This window comes from Antechinus flavipes, chromosome 3, assembly GCF_016432865.1.
Source record: "Antechinus flavipes isolate AdamAnt ecotype Samford, QLD, Australia chromosome 3, AdamAnt_v2, whole genome shotgun sequence".
In the NCBI taxonomy this organism is placed as follows: domain Eukaryota; kingdom Metazoa; phylum Chordata; class Mammalia; order Dasyuromorphia; family Dasyuridae; genus Antechinus; species Antechinus flavipes.
In genome coordinates, this window is record NC_067400.1 from 68,528,721 (window position 1) to 68,548,722 (window position 20,002).

Below are 20,002 nucleotides of genomic sequence, written 5' to 3' on the forward strand. Positions count from 1 at the left end.
ACCTTAGAACCATTTTGAATTTTACATATTTCTATTCATATTTTGAATGTGGTAGCTTTGACACATTTTGAGTGTGTGTTCCAAAGACTATGTGGGAAGATAGTATGAAATTATAGGAATTAAGGTTTTAAAAGGAATTTTAGAGGTCAGACCCACATCCCTGCTCAATATATGGTAATGATACAAACTTGGGACATAAAGTAATTTGATTTTCTATGATTTTACAAACCAAGAAATATTTAGCGACTTCCAGTTTTGTCAAGACACTTCTATATTCTGTGAGGAACCAACCACATATTCTCTGGATCACTAATAACTTAATTTTGAACACTGCATAGAAATTCAAATCACAAACCAACTTGTTTCTTTGAGATAATAATAAAAGCTGACATTGATAAAATGCTATGTTTATTTATATACATCCACATGTATAATCACAGTTGATTCTTGTTGCAATCCTGTGATGTAGGTAGTATAAATATCATTATCTCTCTTTCACAGATGAAAAAGTTGCCAGTCAATGAGGTTTCATGGAATTAAGATTTAAACTCAGGTCTTCTAACTAAATCTAGTCCTTTCCACTTCTCTCTCCATGACCCCTTCCCCAGTACTAGAACGCCTTGGGATAATGAGATTTTCATAAGAATTAATTTTAAATGGACAGGTAGAGTTCTTAGCATAGCAAATCATTTGCCAGAAGTGAGAAACATTTTGATCATGGCCCAGGGCATCTATGAAAATATATACTTTACTCTTTAAAAAAATTGTGGAGGGTTCTATAGATTCAGTGGGGCTAAAAAATGAATAAAAGTATGGTATTGTAACCCAAATCCAATGTGTTTTTTTTCCTTAAAGGTCAATTAATAGATATGTTTAAAAATATTGACCAGCTGAAAGTAGATCTCCAGAGAACAACAGGAATGCCCAATACAAGTATTGATACACTCTTGGCAATGCCCATCCCTGAAAACAGAACTGAGGTATACTATGAAAGACTTTGTACCCAATTCCACTGTTTGTAAAGTTGAAGTAATAGTTAGCATTTGTCACATCTGTCACATTCAACATTTGTCACTAATATAACTCTGCCCTATAGGCAGAGATGTATGCAAGGTTTATCTTCTAAGAGATTTTACAGTGCCCTGAAGCAACTCTGTGAACACTGAAGTTCCTATTTCTGTTCCTTTCTCAGTGGATTATATATAGGTTCAGAGCTGGAAGCTGAGGACCAGAGAGAGAAATAAAATGTTGTTTCCTCTCTTTTCTTCTCCTCTTCCTGTTCCTGGGAATCCTTTTGGAATCTCCTGACATATTCTGACATATCTTTAAAGTTCCTTATACAGGACAGATTATTTTATATCTTCATGCTTTTTTTTTTTTTTGTCTTTGACTCCCTTCTTGCCTCTACCTCTTAGAATTCCTAGTTTGCATATACTCAAACTTCAATGCCACCTGAAGCCTTTCCTGATCCTTTCATCTTCTAGTGCCTTCCCCAAATTATCTTTCCTTTTTTTTTTGTACAGACTTTATACACATTTATGTGATGGGTTGATTTAAGGGGTTGAATGGAGTTCAACACATGTCTTGGCTCTTGCCTGAACAGTATGTACCTTGTTAAGGTGACACAATACCTGCTGATTGTCAGAGGTGGAATTTGCATAAGAGATGATTGGTCACAGAGACTGGAGTGGGCAGAACCGCCTGACTTTATGCCAGTTATCATCTAGTCAAAGGCAAAAGCATATTTTCCACTCTAGGGATCACCCTCCTTACACACACACACACACACACACACACACACACACACACACACACATAATGTCTCCCCCAAAAGAATATTAGCTTTTTTGAAGAAAAGTTTCATTTTAGTATTTTTATCCCCACATCTAGCCTAGTGACTGACTTGTAGTAGGACTTAATAAATGTTTATTGATTGTTTCTATATAACTGATGGGACTTTGTACATTGAAGGAGAGTATCTCAATTAAGTCAAAGTCCCTGTGTTCTAGTGACCCAGTTAAGAGAAACAATTATTTTCTATCCCCAATGCAACTTCTTAGAACAAGCAAAAACAAAACGTTTAAAGACTCTTTAAAAATTAAAAATGATGTCATATGTCTCAAAGTTGTAGTTAGAATCAAATTTTGTGATCAGAATATGGTATTTGTGGAAATTTATGTTAGCTCGTGGTGCCATGTTTTAACTGTTTGAGATTAGATGATATATGCTTCAGATTTTTTTTTCTTGCTTCTTTGGTATAAAGTCTGTTAGAAAAATTTAAAAATAAATAAATAAAACAAGAAACAGAGGTACCACAGTTAAAGATTCATTTATAAACATGCCATGAATGGCTTTCTGAAGTCCACTCCCTTGTTGTAGGCCATTGGAAAACCACTGAAGTTGCCTTTGAAAGAATTCTCAATGTACAAAAACACAGACGTTTCCATTTGCTGATTCTCTGCTAATGAGTTCCCTCTAGAAAACTCTAACCCTATAGTCTATATTTTGCTGTCCCTTGCGATAGCAAACACCATCCATTTGGTTTTTCCCCTTGAGTTCTCCTTTGGCTTATGTGAACCTAAGTTCTAATTTCAGTATTGATTTTGCAATCATGTTTTTTGCTTCTGAAAAATAGAATCATTTTGATCTTGTTAAAAAAAAAAACAAGAACACATAGACGGACAGCAAGAGTTCTTATTATTCTCAAAAGCTATGAGGAAATCACTTTCCCAGAGTCCTTATTTTCAAAAACTTTCTTTTTCTTCCTGGTAAAGAAAGGAAAAGGGGAATTCTTCCATATTCCCACTTATAATACTCTCCTCTTTTCACAAAGTTTAATTGTATCAGGTACTTTATTCATCTCTCTGTCTCTCAATGTCTCTGTCTCTCCCTTTCCCCTTTTCTGTCTTTGTCTTTCTCTCTATCTTCTTTCTCTTTCCCTTCCTTTCTCCCTCCCTTTCTCTCTCTGATACTGTCTGTCTGTCTCTTTCCCTTCCTTCCTCCCTCTCTTGTCCTCTCCCTTTCCTTCTCCCTTTTCTTCTCTTTCTTTGTCTCTCTGTCTCTGTCTGTCTGTCTTTGTCTCTGTCTGTCTCTGTCTGTCTCCCTCCATCCATCTCTCCCTCTTTCTCTCTTTTTCTCTCTCTGTCTCTCTGTTTCTATTTCTGTCTCTCTTTCTCTCTCTCTCCCTCTGTCTGTGTGTCTGTCTGTGTGTCTCTGTTTCTTACTCTCTCTTGCCCTCCCTCCCTTTTCCCTTATCATGTGTCATCCCTTGGCTCTCCTCCTATTTGCCTTTCATCTTTTTGATTCCCATAACTCAGTCTACAGAGTCTCTATCTCTAAAAGATATAAAATGGTACATAATTTGGATTAACCCATTATAGAAGCATACTTCTGGTAGTGTAAGATTGCCTCATTTTAACGTTATGGAAATTTCTTGCACATAGCCAACTTGACCAGGAGGTAATTACCTTCCTTGTGACCCCCAGTTCTCCAAGTTGTATCTTGATTTTCTGGTAATGGATCTTGTGTCATCATATGACTTGTATGTTTTTGTGAATGTGTATCCATTATCACACATGTTTTAGGATCAAAGGACAATAGATTTAGAACATTTGTGGTAAAAATAAACTACTCTTCATGATTCACATTTGTGAAAAGTTATGCTGGCCTTCAGAACAATTTTTTAATTGGCTGAAGTTAGATTGTTTGCCTTGTGATGATGATAATTTTTACTTTAGGGGTTTTTGGTTTATTTGTTGTTAGTTTTTAAATAAGATTATCCAGATAAACTCTTCAGGGATTATTTTCTAAGGAAGAAACAGGCCAAGAGAGGAATGAGAACTTCTTAGGTATTTTCTCCCTTTTTTTAGACCTTAGCACTTAGCCTGATTTATAATAAGCATTTAATACAGGTTGCTTGATGTACTAAAATGTCCAATAGAAGTTCACACAGTTAGTAACTGTCAGAGTCAGGCTCTGGTCATTTGATTCAAAATTCAGGTCCTTTTGGCCTTTTTTTTTTTTCTTTTTAACTCAATGCAAATCTATGAACACTGTAGAAATTCCCCTGGGGGTACTTCAGAAGGCTTTATGTTGACATATGCGATAATTGGTTGCATGGCATGGGAGACAGACACAGGACCACCCAGCATGGAGTGCCTTCATCAGAGAAGGTTCTGTGCTCTAGGAGGAAATCGGAATTGAATTAGCTAAGAACTGCAAGATGCCCAAAGTTAGAGAAGCTGCCCTAAATATTCATAGGGACTATTTGTGTCCAGCCTATGGCAGAGCATTCCGAGCTCATATTGGTCTAATCAGCCCCAGTCAGACACTCTATAACTTGACTCTAACATAGTGATGTCATTTTGTTCCTCCTCAGAACAAAGGACAACCACCATCAAACCAACTTCAAATAGTAATTTGTGATACAAAGAAATGTGAAAAGGCTGGTATGAGCAATTGGTCCTACTTCCCTTAACATTCTCAAATAGTCATACATCTCTGCATGTAAAGTTATATGTAAGCAGAAGTGGAATGTAAGATCTTTGAGGGCAAAGACTATTTTTTTCTTGTCTTACTATGTCCATTACCTAACACAGCATCTTAACCAAAATAGAGATGTATATTTTAAAAGCCTGCCTCTCCTCTGCCTACTCTAATAGTATATTAGCTCCAATATATCCTGTATCTATTTTCTTGTTTGTGTGTTTACCTCCCCTTATCAGGTTATAAGCTCCTTGAGGGCAGGGACTATTTTTACCTCTATATCACCAGTCTTAGCAAAGTCCTTGGCATATGATAGGTACTTAATAAATGCTTCTTGTGGAACATAAATCCTTGCTTTGATTCATGGGCAAAGTGACTGGACAAGTCATTCAACTTCAGTTTAAAAAGGAATATGATGACCTTAACCAAGTTACTTAAATTCATTGGGCCTCAGTTTGCCAGTAAAATGAAAGAGCTGGTCTAAATGGACTCCTAGAAACTTCCTACTTCTAAATATATTATTTTAGGGCAATAAGATCATTTCTTCAGTTGTTTTCAGTCATACCCAATTATCTGTGACCCCATTTGGGGTTTTCTTGGAAAATAATGGAGTAGTTTGCCATTTCCAGCTCATTTTACAGATGGGGAAACTGAGGCAAACAGAGGTAAGTTACTTAAGAATCACACAACTAGTAAGTGTTTGAGGTCATATTTGAACTCAGGAAGATGAGTCTTACTGACGCTGAGCCTACAACTCTTATCTATTGCAGCAACTAGCTGCCCATAAAAATACTAGCCCCAACTAATTCAAATGTATGTTGGAAGGAAAGTATTTTGAAAAGCCAAAATACCTTATAAAAATATGAACTATTATTATTATAATTTAACTTTGAGTTAATGCCTGGGTAGAACAATATAGTGAGTCTAAATCAGCCTTGAAATATTGTAAACTTACTAATAAAGAACCCAAAAAATATCTTTACCATATCTTCTAAATCCTGAACTGCCTATATATGTAAAATCAGAGAATTTTTAAATCTTCCCTTTTGTTTTTTTCCCCTCTCTCCATTCTTCCCTAATCTCTTTTCTGTATATTCTTACTCTTCTTTTTTTCCTCTTTACTTCCACTTTGTTTTTCCCTGTTTCAATGCCTAGTCCTTAGGTCTGTCAGTATTACATATGGACACTGCTTAGCTCATGGTACTGAGAACTTTAAAAACAAGAAAAAGGAACCAAAAAAATTAGAAGGGATAAAGGGGAAAAGGAGCAAAGAAAAAGGGTGGGAGAAAGACATTTAGGTTTCTAATGATAAAATATTTGCTGTACTTTAAAGCTGAAATATGATAGCACTCAAAATGGGAGGATGAATGAGTCATATTAAGGCAAGCTAATGAAAAAATATTTTTCCCTCAAAACTACAGATCATTTCTCATATATTCTGGCTGTATTCTTGTGATTCTAATGTCACTGATCTGAAATTGGAAGTCGAAATGATGGAATTCTGCAACCTATCCATTCCAGAGAGGTCCCGTCTATCCTATCTTACAGGAATTACACTTCTGCATTACCTGGACATTTATAACTTTACCTACAAGGTAAATATTGTTTATGTTGTCAGTTAGCTATCTTTTGCTTTTACTTTATTACTATTTAAAAATTCACTAATGTTCTTGACAACAGCAGGAAAGAGGTTCACTTAGGCAACTATGAGATTATTGCTTTGGAAACTTTCAGGATTTTATATCTCAAATGCATCTCCACTCATTCCCAATAGAGAAAAACCATAGCTAAAGCCATTAATTGGTTATTTTGTTTTGCTCCATGTTCAATTGTTTTTAGTCATATCCAATTTTTTGTGACCCCATTTGGGAAAGATACTGGAAAAGATCTTGGCAAAGATGTCGAAGTGACTTGCCATTTCCTTCTCCAGCTGCATTTTTGGGAACCCAAAATTCAGGCTTTGAAAATGCAAATTAGGTCTTTGAAGCAATGAGACTGGAAAAGTTCTATAATGATAACAATGGTTCCTTTATTCTCCTAACTTCCCCTACCCTAGCTCCAGAGACCCATGATTTTCCCCCAGAACAAAGAAAGAACAATTCCTTCTATATCTGTGTGTGTCTAGTAGCTGCAAAAAGAAGGTGAGAAGAAAGGGGAAGTTAAAAAGATTTAATCCTTATAAGATCACAGAATCACAGAATTTTAGAGCTGAAAAGACCATTTCAGTGACCAGTCCAACCTGTACCCAAAAAGTAATCCTCACTCAAATATATACACTCAATAATCCAATCCAATAAATATTTATTAAGTGTTTAGCATTTGCCAGGTACTATGCTAAACTTAGAGAATACAGTTAATAAAAAGATAGTGCTTGCCTTCAGGGAGTTTATAATCTAATGGGAAAGATAATACATAAAGGAGGAAGGAAACTGGGAGTAGGGGAGAGGGGACACCAAGGGGTATCTTTTTACATGAAATTGAAACCTAACAGAGCAACAGGTACAGATTGGAGTGAGTCCCAAAGTCAAGTTTCTGTTCTCTGTAAAGGAAGATGTTGATGGGAGTACCATCCAAGGAAGGACATGGTATCAGTCAAGATTTGAATTAGAAGAATACTGATGAGATTTGAGGACCTTAATTTAGAATGGGCCTCTTATTCCATGGAGTTGAAATCAGGTAGGGCAGCAGATAAAGGGATCAGTAAGTAGTCATTCAACCTTTTTTTTTTTTTTTTTTTGAAGACTTTCAATTAGAGGGAAGACACTCCATTCCATTCTTTGGGATAACTCTAAGCATTAAGAAGTTTTTCCTTACATCAAACCTAAATCTGCTCTTTGTAAACTTCAAATGTTAATGCATCTCCTTGCAAAATTCTGTTTTATTCTAGCATATAGCATCTTATGAGAAGCCAACAAAAAATGGCAGCAGACCATGTCTTTTTGGAGTGGGGGCTGAGAAGGGTGGGGTGGAGTAGCCTATGCTGGATGTCTGGCTTCTGGGATTTGTTAATGCTATCCTAGAACTATCCAAGTAGGATTTTCTAATTGACCCAAATGTTAAAAACTCCAAGACACTCATTACTTGCTCTCTAAAAATCAAGAGTTAGGATCCTGTCTCCCTGGTATTCCCTGGGAATAACCAGCAATAGAATAAGCCTCTGCTGTTTTCTAACAGGGGCTTGGATTATAAATATAAAGCATGGTAGAGTGAAAAAATGTTGGATTTGGAGGCAGAGGGCCTGGGTTTAAATTTCATCTCTAGAATTGTGTAATCTTGGGTAAATCACTCAAACTCTATGGGTTTTAGTTTTCTAATGCTAAAAAGTGAAGTCTGGCTTTGACCTTTGTGCTATCTTTTAGCTCTAAATCTATTACTTGATTTTGCAAAATATATGGTGAAGATACATGAATAGATAAATGCATGTTGAAAAAGAATGGCAAATCTTTATCATTCTAGGGCTGGAATTTTTCAACAATTAGTATACTATACACTTAGAAGATATGAAATACATATTTATGTAGTGAACGGAAATATGAAAATTGCAAGACAAATAGGCAAACTCAACACCAAAAAAACTATCTTCACTCTATCTTCCAAATTCTGAAATATATATATATATATATATATATATATATATACATATATATATATATGAAATGTAATCCCTTTGAGGATAGGGACTGTTTCATTTTATTAATCTTTGTATCTTTAGCCTAGTAAGTATGCTTAACTTAGTAAGCCCCATGTACACAGCAAGCACTCTTTAATGCTGATAGAATTAAATTGATTAGAACAATAATACTGAGCAATCATGTTACTATGAATTTCCATTTCATAGATTCATAAACTGTGTAGCATAGGGAACCATCCTCAGAACCAGGCAACTGGGCTTCTAGTTCTGCCTCTAAACCTTTACCTATTTGTGCCCTTTTACTGCCCTCTCAGAGAAGTTGTCCACAATGGGCCAAACTACATTGGTAAAGGAAGTTCTCATCTGGGGGGTTCTCTCTATCAGTGAAATCATAGGTCCATCATAGAAATCATAGATCCCCATCCTTTGTTTTTAGTGTTCTCCCCACCCTCAAACACATACACACACAGAGAAAGAAATAAGACAAAGAGACAGAGGCAGACAGACACACATACACACATGCACACTGATAGAGACAGAGACAGAGAGACAGACATTGACATACACACATATTTATGCATAAACATAGTGAGAGATTTGGGAAAAAAATGGGTTCTTGAAAACAGTTGGGATTTATAGGCCTAAATCTGATGGGCTGTTTTGGGGGCAATATAACACTAAGAATGATAATGTTTTGGTTTCCTATTTCTAATGATTTATAGCTAAAAACATTTTGTACAAAGTGCAATCCAAGACACACAGGAAGCAAAGCTGTTTTCTTCATTCCATCATATTTATTTCATTCACTTACATTTCCATTTCCTTCTGTGAAATGCTCCTGCAGAGCAGAAACCAGATATGGTATTTCTTGTGGGAATCCAGTAATTAAGCAGCTCTCTAATTTTTCCTAGCAGATAAAGCCTGGCTAAGGTGGTAATCATATTCCTATGGGAAAATCCCAATGTAGAATTGATGACTATGTGTTTGACAAATGGAGGATCACTATTTAATGCTTCAAAGATACTGACTAGAAAAGAAAATTAGCCTCTGGCTTTATAAAAAAGAATTTATTCATATCAACCTAGAAACACATAATGTTTCATATGAAGTGGTGAATGTTTCATATCAAGTGGTGAAATAAATTGATTGTGGTTTAGAAAAATTATGTAGGAATCAATAGGCGACATTCCAAAATAATTGTGATTCCTCTTATTTAAATATAAACAATAGTTAAATTTGATCAGTTTACAATAAGGTGGGTTACAAGTGGTTTTAATTATCTGGTCATCTATTTAAAAATCCAAATTAACACCTGATGGTCAAGGAATCTCTGCCAGTTATAAAGCATGATATAATTGCATGATTTCTTCTTTTAGTACCACACAAACAAAATGTTAGGAAATTGCCTGAATGAGGTGAATTGGGTACATTAGTTGAAGTATATGAGATTTTCTGCTTTCTTGGTGCGTAGTGTATGATTATGAATGACAGGATAGATAGTGAATTACATAGCTGGCCAGAACTTTATAGACTTTTTCAAATCATTTGTTTTGTTTCCATTTTTGTTAGGTATTTTTCCCTAGAGAAGATCAAGAGCCAGTAGATAAAGTGATAGAACTCATTATAAAACTGAAAGTCTTTCTCAATCAAATGGTTACTGGCACCCAACCACTGTTCGACAAAATGAGGTCACTGAAACAAATACACCTGTCTCGAAGTGTACCATTATCCCAGGTATGAATAGGACTAACAATAATACTCTTTCTATAAAATCTCTTTAGAAATATTACCAGTTGTGTATTGATAAGTGTTTAATAAATGTCTTCCTGGCAAAAAACAATTATCTCACACTTCCATTTAATCTGAATTATTAAACGTTTTCTCCATCACTTTCTTAAATCTAGACAATCAAAAAACCAACAAAATCAAGTCCTGATTTGTTCTGTTTGCTGATTCCTAAGGTGTAGATACTCACGCTGAAAATTTAACAATTGTATCTCATAAACAAATTTGAGCTGGCTCTATTATATCATTAAATCATAGCCACTGAGCTATACCCAGCATCTGCTAATAATTATATATATTATTATATAATAAAGAGATAAAATCTCCTAATAGGAATGAGGTAGCTAAGCAGCATAATATGTAGTGAGCTGGACTGGACTTAGGAAGATCTGAAGTCCACTTGCTAGCTTTATGACCATTGGCAAGACACTTAACTTCTATCTACCTCAGTTTTCTCAACTGTAAAATGGGAATAATAATAGTACCTATATCTCACAGAGTTGTGAAGATGAAATATTTATATCTATATCTATATATATATGTATATAATATGTAGTTATATGTATGAAATATTTGTTAATGTTTGTAAAATGCTTAGCATAGTGCCTGGCACACAGTAGCTACTTTAAATGCTTGTTCTGTTCCTTTTACCCTCAGTCCCTAAGTAATAGAATCTCTTAGACTGATCATATAGAAACCTAAATTGGTGAGTACTATGTGTCTCACATGTGTGATGGTAAGGAATATAGTAGCAAAGAAAGGAACTGAAAATAGATAGATAATAGATAGATAGATAGATAGATAGATAGATGCATGGATGCATGGATGGGTGCATGTATATGCATATATATACACATACACATGCATCCATCCATCTATCACTTATACACACTTATATGTATACATACACACACAAGTATATTGTGTCTATGAATTATAGTTATTTGCAGAGCTCAAAACTATAAACTATAATTTTAAACTATAAAATGTAATATGTAATTTTTGTTCTTGGTATTTGGTCTGGATCTGAGATTTCATTGACACAGACAACCACAGCTAAGAAAGCTTCCTCTATAAATTTAGATGGGCAACTCTTATAACTCATAATTTTAAACAATTGCCTAAGTCCTTTTTTGTAGTGGCAAGAAACTGGAAATTAAGTAGATGGCCTTCAATTGGGGAATGACTGAATAAGTTATGGTATATGAATGTTATGGAATATTATTGTTCTGTAAGAAATAATCAGGAGGATGATTTCAGAAAGGCCTGGAGAGAGTTACATGAACTGATGTTGAGTGAAATAAATAGAACCAGGAGATTATTGTATATGGCAACAAGATTATACGATGATCAATTCTGATGGATGTGGCTCTTTTCAACAATGAGGTGATTCAGGCAAGTTCCAATGGTCTTATGATGAAGAGAGCCATCTACACCCACAGAAAGGATTGTGGAAACTGAGTGTGGATTATTACAACATAGCATTTTCACAAGAAATTTTTTGTTGTTGTTTGCTTGCATTTTCTTTTCTTTCTCATTTTTTTCTGGTTTGATTTTATTTTTCTTGTGCAGCAAGATAATTGAATGAATATGTATGCATATATCAGATTTAACCTATAACGCTACCATGTTTAATAAATATTGGACTACCTGCCATCTAGGGAAGAGAGTGGGAGAAGGCAGGGAGAGAAATTGGGACATAAGGTTTTGCAAAGATTAATGTTGAAGAATTATCCATGCAAATGTTTTGAAAAATAAAAAAGCTTTAATAAAAAAAAAAAAAGAATTGCCTGCAGATAATAAAAGATTAAATGGTCACAATGACAGTTCTTCCTATTTCTAATTCCCACTCTATAGTCCCACTACACCACACTGTCTGCTTATGATTATTTTTCATCTTGTCCTCATATTTTCGAGGAAAATTCAGGTTAAAATTGTCCTAAATCAAGCCATTATCTTATTACTATTTGTTTTTAATGTTTAATGTTCTTTGAACTTACTCCTTTGTTAGATAAAATAAGTGTCTTTTATACTTGAATAAAAGCATTGAGATGTAAGCCGTTCTTCTACAGAACGTAGCAAACTTCTGATATTGATTTCTTGCCCCCAGGGCATGTCTTGCTAGTTATTCAGTAGGTGTTAATTTTTTTTTTAACTGACAGTGATGTGTTGAACAGTATTGACTGTTTCCATGTATAACTTGCATTGATCAATAAGTCCAGGCCTCTTAAAGAGAACCCTTCTCTAATTTCTGGTGGCAATAACCTGGTCTTGAACTGTCATTATAAAGCTCTCTCTCTTTTTTTTTTTATCAATAAATCCGTCTGATTCAATCATTTGTCTAATACTTCTTTGTCAACATCTTACTGGTTGAGTTCATATAGATGTAGCCCATGCAAGGCCTTTTGATTCCATGTTGAAACTTAACTGTTCCATAGTTCTCATCTGATTGGAAATCTTATTTAGTTATATTCAGCAAATCCAATGCCATGTCCCTATTTTGAAGGGCATTTAGGTTAAACTGTGCATAAAGTGCTGAACTTAAGCATCAGAAAAAGCTGGAGTTCAAATTCTCAGACATTGACTAGTAATATAATTGTTAGTAATTCTCAGTTTTCTCATCTTTAAACTGCAGATAATTGTAGTAATTCACAGGGTTGTTGTGAGGTTTAATTGTTATACCATGTAACTTATTTTGCAAACCTTACAGCACAATATAAATATTATTTATCATTGTTATTTTTGTTATTTTAATTTGTATGTATTATTGTTATAATGAACATTATTTGATGAATGTATGTTATTTGATGAAACTCATCGAAATCTAGGGAGCTGAGTTTTTTTTTTTTTTAATGCAGCTGGGCCTTTTTCAAGTGATTTATTTTAATTAATATGCCTCTGATTTTTCTCCCACAGGCAATATATAGAAACCATCATGTTAACGGCCCTGAAGGATCATTTAGCACCATCTCTCAAGCCCTGTGCTCTCAAGGAATCACTACTGACTACTTAACAGCCATGTTGCCCTCTTCACAGAAGCCCAAAGGGGGCAACCACACTAAAGACCCTTTGACCTACAACTTGAGCAAAAAACAAATAGCTTTAAAATATGGAATTCCCCTGACTGCAAGTAAGTGGGCTTGAAATGAGCACCACAAAAATGCCATTTTCAAGAAGATTTGTTAGGTTAGGGTTTCTCACTTGTTTCAGAGTGTATTCTAAATGTATTGGAAGTCAAGGTATTTTCTAAATAGTAGCCAAGCAAATCACACAACAGAAAAGAACCATTTACCCCTTAAAATATAGAGCCTGGATTTTTCAGTTATAGCACTCTGGGCTAATTTGTAATCAAAAAACTATTTAAAGTACATGCATTTAATTATTTATTTTATTTCTCCTTGCAGCACCATTTTGCTTCTCCCTTTATAAAGATATCGTTAATATGCCTGCTGGACCTGTAATTTGGGCCTTCTTGAAACCATTGTTATTGGGAAAGATTATGTATGCACCGTATACCCCAACCACAAAGGCAATTATGGAAAAGGTTTGGACATGTACCTAACTGATATTTTCCTATTTGAATAGCATGAATTTATAAATCAATTTGTAAGCCTAGGCCATTAAGAGTTACTCCAATAGCATCCTCCTTCTTCATATGCTATATATAATATCTTGAGAATCACAAGAATAATTTCCATCATTAACACTGTCTGTAGAAAAGCAGTATAATTAATCCTTTGGAAAAATATAAACCATGTCAATATACCACTGTCAAAATGAAGTTATTGCAAGCGAAAAGACCTCAAAATTTTCAAGAAATTGAGAGTCAGAAAGTTTGTATATCAACAGTACTTAATATAAAAACAAAATAAGAAAAGTAGGCATTATAGTAAAAATAAAATAGTAAAAAATAAAAATAATAGCATTTGTAATGATGTGGAATATTCTATATCATTATAAATGCTATTATTTTATATATTATATATATCATTTATATATTTTATATTAATATATTATTTATATATAATAGCTAGCACTTTAATATTTGTAAAATACATGTAATATATGTTATTTCATTTGATTCTCATTCCAACTCTGAGATCAGTGCTATTATTATCCCAATTTTACAGTTGAGGAAACAGGCTGAGACTTCAAATGATTCACTTGAAGTTCACATGGAGTGTCTGAGGGAAGACTTGAACTTGAGTCTTCCTGACTTTAAATCTGACGTCTATATTTCTTCTAAAAACTAGTCTGTAACATAAATGCTTCCTATATTACTGAATCTTCACTTTATGTAAATTTTAAAACATTAAGAGACCTTGGAAACCATCCAATACGATCTTATCCTTTTATAGGACTGAATGCCCAACAGGTTAAAAGGACTTGATCACATCCACATAGGTATAATTATAAAGTAGAAAAGTAAGACTCTCCTCTGGCAGGCTGAAAACAAACTTCTATAGTTTAAATCAGATTAAAATGGAATTGAGAAATTGTTGACAAAATAAATAAAAATACAATACAACATAGATAATCTTAAAATGTAGTTTTCCAGATCAATATACTGCCTGTTTTTATTTGAATTTGACACCATTGTTGTAATTACCAGAGCCAGAAATTGATCCAGGGTTATCAGGACCCCTTTCTCTGCCAAATTGCTTCTGAATTTTGAAAACTGGCTTCTTATGTTAACAAATGAGTCAACATATAAATTTGAAGAACTGAAAAATAAGAGATGAGGAAAGAGAAAGAAAACAAAGAATTAATGGAACTATCCAGTTCCAAAATTATGACATTTTAAATACATTTTTGAAGTTGAACAGAAAAGCCACACTATGTGCTAAACTAATGCTTTGAAAAAATTACACCTGAATGTCCCTAAATTAAACTAACTTATCACAAAAAATACTCTATATGTCTCAGTAATCTTTCTTTAGACTGATGCACAAATTCTTTGAAAATCATTTGTTTCTGAAATACTTGTAGATTATCACAGGAAAATTTATTATTTACAAAGAATCCTAATGCAACTTGATGTCTGCTTTCTACACTGGGAGTAACAGTATATTTATGAAACCCCCAGAAAAGACATGTAAAGATCATTCATCACGCTAGTACATTAAAGAAATCCTTAGGAAAAGTTCTTGCTATATTGGAGCCTGAGATTCTAGGTCTGAATTCCAGATATGATTCAAACCCATATTGAGATTTTCTCATTGTTTCTCGATCTGTAAAGTGATGTAGTAGGCTAAGCTTGGACTAGCTTTAAATATATAATTCTAAAAGCCTTCAAAATTTTCATGAAGAATACTTAGCTAGTTTAAAGAAACTTAAAACATTGACAATAAAGGGAATTTTTTTCACTTTAATTTCACTTTTTTGATTAGGAATTCTTAATCTTTTTTTTTTTTAATCTCATGGCACCATTTGGAAATCTGGTGAAACTTGTAGACACTCCTCAGAATAATGCATAAAATAAAAAACACAGGATTATAAGAGAAACTAACTTCATTGAAACATAGTTTTCAAAATATCTTTTAAAACAACTTTGCAGACTTCTGGTTAAAAATAACTGATTTAGACCAATAAAAGTGATTAATAGATAACATGTTAATATAGAAAATCCCTAACAGATTATTTTTTTCTTCTTTGTTTTTTAGTCTAATGTAACACTGAGACAACTGGCAGAGTTGAGAGAAAAATCTCAAGAATGGATGGATAAGTCACCACTGTTCATGAATTCATTCCATCTGTTAAACCAAACCATCCCCATGCTTCAGGTACTCTTGTATGATTCTATCATCCACCTTAATAAGCATGACAACTATGTGAGATGTTAATAATTATATAAATAAGTGGATGGTACCCAGGCAAAATTTATGGCTACATTGGATAGATTAAAATGAGCAGGATTAGAAGAAAAAAACAGAATCTCAGAGTTAAAAGAAAGCTCAAAGATTATCTAGTGTTACCCAGAGGGCACAGAAATTTTCTCTATGCCATATCTAACAAATAATGGTCCAACCAGGTGAAGAGAAGCCAATTACTTCCCAAGGGAGCCAATTTCCTTCTATAACACATCTCATTGTAGAAAACATTCTTTAAAGGAGGCCCTGAAATCCATCTCCCTTCAACATCTCCTTATTTATTTTATTAATTCTGATAGACAATATGGGACCATTGTAAGGATCCTAAAAACTCAAAATTTTTTCTGCTATTATGTATTTGTTGCTTGTAACCAACATCTTAGTAAGAAATATTAGTTTCTTTATATAATTTCCCAGTAAGAACAATGACTTACCCTGCAAGGAATTTATGAGAAAAGAAGTGGCCAGTATCTTCTTACAATTAGAAAATGCTATGTAAATCAAATAAAAAAAAGATTATTAGGCACTGTGCTAAACTATAGAAATAGAAAAACAAAAAGATCAATAATCTTTGCCTTCAAGAACCTTACTTTTTAATGGGGGAAGACAACATATAAAAAGAAGCAAGAAATTAATGGATGTGGGGAGGACATAATGGAAAAAAAAAAAAGAGCCAGAAAATCAGGAGTAAATCCCTGAGAAGAATAAAAAGTGAACATGGTTGGGCTGGGCAGTTGCCTTAAATTGGATCTTTGGGGAGAAGCTTGACCAATCAAAGGAAGGAACCTTAAGTTTGAAGAGATCTTCCAGGATTTCAGGGAGAATCCTTAAAGAACAACTACTATATTTTACCTTGCTCCCAATTGTGTTTTCCTCTTGCAACTAAAGGAAAGCTTTCAACATCATTAAGCTAACAACAATTTGAAAACCATACTTGATTTTTGGAGTATCTCAGGTTGGTATTATGTGCCAGTTGCACCAGTACATTAAGAATTTGATATGAAAGTCAAATATATTTTTCCACTTTTATTCTCAAGTGTTATATAGCCTCTGGCATCTCAGTTAACATTTTTTGATTTACCTAAAGAATCCCCAATTTTCTTAAGAGGAAGATTAACTAGTTTTCTGTTATAAGCCAATCTCACAGATTCAGAGATTAGAAGACTCACTAGGGGCCATCTGGTCTGACCTATACCTGATCAGGAATTCCCTCTTGCAGCATCTGCAATGTGTGATCATTTTTTTTTTTGAAGATCTCCAGTAATTTCTCATTAAACTTTTCTTAGTCAAATTGGCAATGGACATATTCTATGACATAGCATGCTTGGAAAACAAACTATAACCATGTTCATCTAAGAATTATTAATTGATAGAAGAACTATTGCTATACTCTAGGCCAAAATAAATCATTTACCTACATATCCATTTTCACTTCCTGAGAGAATAAGAATAGTTTTACCAAACCCAGTAGAGTAATACCTTATTGCTTATTCTATTTCTATAGAATATGAATGTTAGGAAAATAGAAACTGGTTCTCTTTTGATAGATGAGTGTATTCCTATGATGCCAGGAGGAATGAGACAGAAGAGAAGCCAGCAGTGCATTCTAAAATCTGCCCCAAGCAAGTCCTGAAAACTCCCATGAGGTAGACTGCTTGGATTCCTCCACTGTATGCTGTACTCTGATTAGAACCAAAAGAAACCATTTTCATCACTACCTCTTGTTGAACTCTCAAGCCAGACTTAAGTCCCATTATGACGCACATATAATTAGTTTTGTAACCTTTTAAAAAATAAAACTTGAAAAGATTTGAAAAAATAGCTAGATATAGCAACTAATGCAATGTATTGCCCACAGAGATACTTAACACACACTGAGTCAGACTTTCCCTTTTAGGGGATGAATGCCTTCTAAGTAGAAAACCTTTTTTTTCCCACTATGGTAATATTAGCCATGAATGCAGAGGAAATACTGTGCAGGTGCTCTCTGTACATATGGCCAACTGATAACATAGCACATTCATTCTGTTCCCAAATGTGTATTTTGAGAATATCATTCTATCTTACTACCCATGGGGACAAAAGAAACAAAACAAAATAATTAAAGAAAGATAGAATTTTGTTCACTGAAGGAAAAGTATCCTAAGTCTAGCAAGCTGTGTCTCAGGTGTTGAACTAAGCACTGGTGATACAAAAATAGAGGTATATATAACCACTTCTGCCCTCAAGGAACTTACATTCTAATTGGGAGACAACATATATAGATCTATAAAATGAATATCAAGTGGTTATAGGTGGCAAAGCAGTAGCATCAGAGGTCAATGTACCTCGCTGGATCACTTAAACTATTTACATGAAATAACAAGCACCAGGAAAAAGAATAACAAAGGTGTTTGATCTCTAGTTTTCTATAAGGTTGGACTACCGCTATAGAATCAGATAAGCAAACTTCAGTGATGATTTGCACATATTCCAGGCACACCATACCATCAGTCTCTTCTTCTTTCATGTATAAAGATGTCTATTCAGAGAAATAAAATCTCATTCCTTGTATGTTCTATGTATTTTAAGCTAACTATTCTAATTTTGGTTTAACAGCTTTTTTTATTTTACAATAAGTGATATACCATAAGCTCCCTCACTAGCTGTGACCAATCCTTACAATATATTTTCTTTCAAGAGTTTTGCAGCCACTTTTCATTGCTAATTGCTTTCTTTCCACAATGTATTTTTAAGTATAAATACTCATCTGATTTTAGAGAATGATTAGAAAGCCATTTCCACTGACAATCAATAATTGAGCAGTAGAAGATTTTCAAGCAAAGTAAGTAGAGGGTCTTCTTTAGTTACTGCAATTACTTTTACTTATTTAGCCAGAAATTCCAAGTTTTTCTAAACCAGGTAAGATTTTTTTTTTTAATTAGCTAAACTGGCTCATGTCTTCCTAGACATGCTTTGTCTAGGAAATTTCTTGGTGTGAGAGAAGAGTTTCCAACTGTGATTTTTGAAACTAGATGTAAAAATCTGGGAGATTAATGATACAGACTAACTTCTGAAGCTTGGGAAACCAAAATACTCAGAGTTGAAATTCAAAAGTTATAACCTATAGCCAAAAATATGACTATTTTAGTGAATAAATCCCAAAGCTAGACACTCCAATAATTCCATCCATTTTCCATTTATTTATCTACTATACCCTAACAATTCTCTTAAACTCCAGCAGCATTTTTCCTATATAATTTCTCACAATCATTTTATAATTTTCTTCTTTCTCTACATTTCTCCTTGGCCCTTCTACATTTCTCCTTGGCCCTTCTTTATTTCACCCTTTAGCAAGAAGGAAAAAGAAAAGTAGCTTGAAATGCTTATCTAAGGCTTTCTTAGGTCATTGCAACATATTATTATTAGTCTAGCTCTACATATGTAAAGAAGAATTTCCCATTTCATCACACACACACACACAAATCATAGCATTCATTGTAGAGAGAATAGAGGAAGGTTAAAGTGAATACAATTCCCAAGTCTTGCATGTCATAATCATATTTAGCAACATTGGGATGCCATCCAATGAATGATGCCTGCATTTTGAAGTTTGCTTCCTTATAGGACTAATTAAACAAAGACCCAACTTTTCATTACCAGCAGCACACGTACTATCTTCCTTTGTCAGGGATTTGAATGTAAGCCTTTGTAAAATGATGCATTGGTAATGCACAGTAGCTGTTAACGCCTCTCACTGTGGGTGTTATTAGGGAGACAATGATTAAACTTGTTTTGTTCTTGCATTTAAACTAATTCTCTATTATTATTGTTTGTTAGAATACTCTGAGGAATCCTTTTGTGCAAGTTTTTATAAAATTCTCTGTGGGATTGGATGCGGTTGAACTCCTGAAACAGATAAATGAGCTTGGTAAGTCACTGTTAGATTATGCAGTTTCGTGGGACCTTTTATTCCCAGATCCTGTCAGGGCGGGGAAAAATGCCACCCTGCACCAGAACTCTTTTCCATTTTGTATTCTGCATTGTTTCTCACTAGGTTCTGGTTATTCCATTACTCTAAAGGAAATAAATCCTCTGCCACGTTTTCTATCACCTGCCTCCTCAGTTAGTTGTACACTTATTATTCGGTTGTTTTTCAGTTGTTTCCTACTCTTTATGACCCTAGTTGGGGTTTTCTTGACAAAGATACTAGAGGTAGTTGCCATTTCTTTCTCCAGCTCATTTTACAGAT

General features: G+C 34.1%; 1 protein-coding gene across 1 annotated transcript in view; it reads left to right on the top strand.

The window, feature by feature from the left end:
- The window catches only part of ABCA12 (ATP binding cassette subfamily A member 12), a 222,592-nt gene that overhangs the window by 124,188 nt on the left and 78,402 nt on the right, over positions 1–20,002 (top strand). Inside the window, 7 exon segments of the mRNA XM_051983610.1 lie at positions 856–980; positions 5,907–6,080; positions 9,686–9,850; positions 12,818–13,031; positions 13,306–13,445; positions 15,565–15,684; positions 19,591–19,681. Of these exon segments, the coding sequence (XP_051839570.1) occupies positions 856–980; positions 5,907–6,080; positions 9,686–9,850; positions 12,818–13,031; positions 13,306–13,445; positions 15,565–15,684; positions 19,591–19,681 (1,029 nt within the window).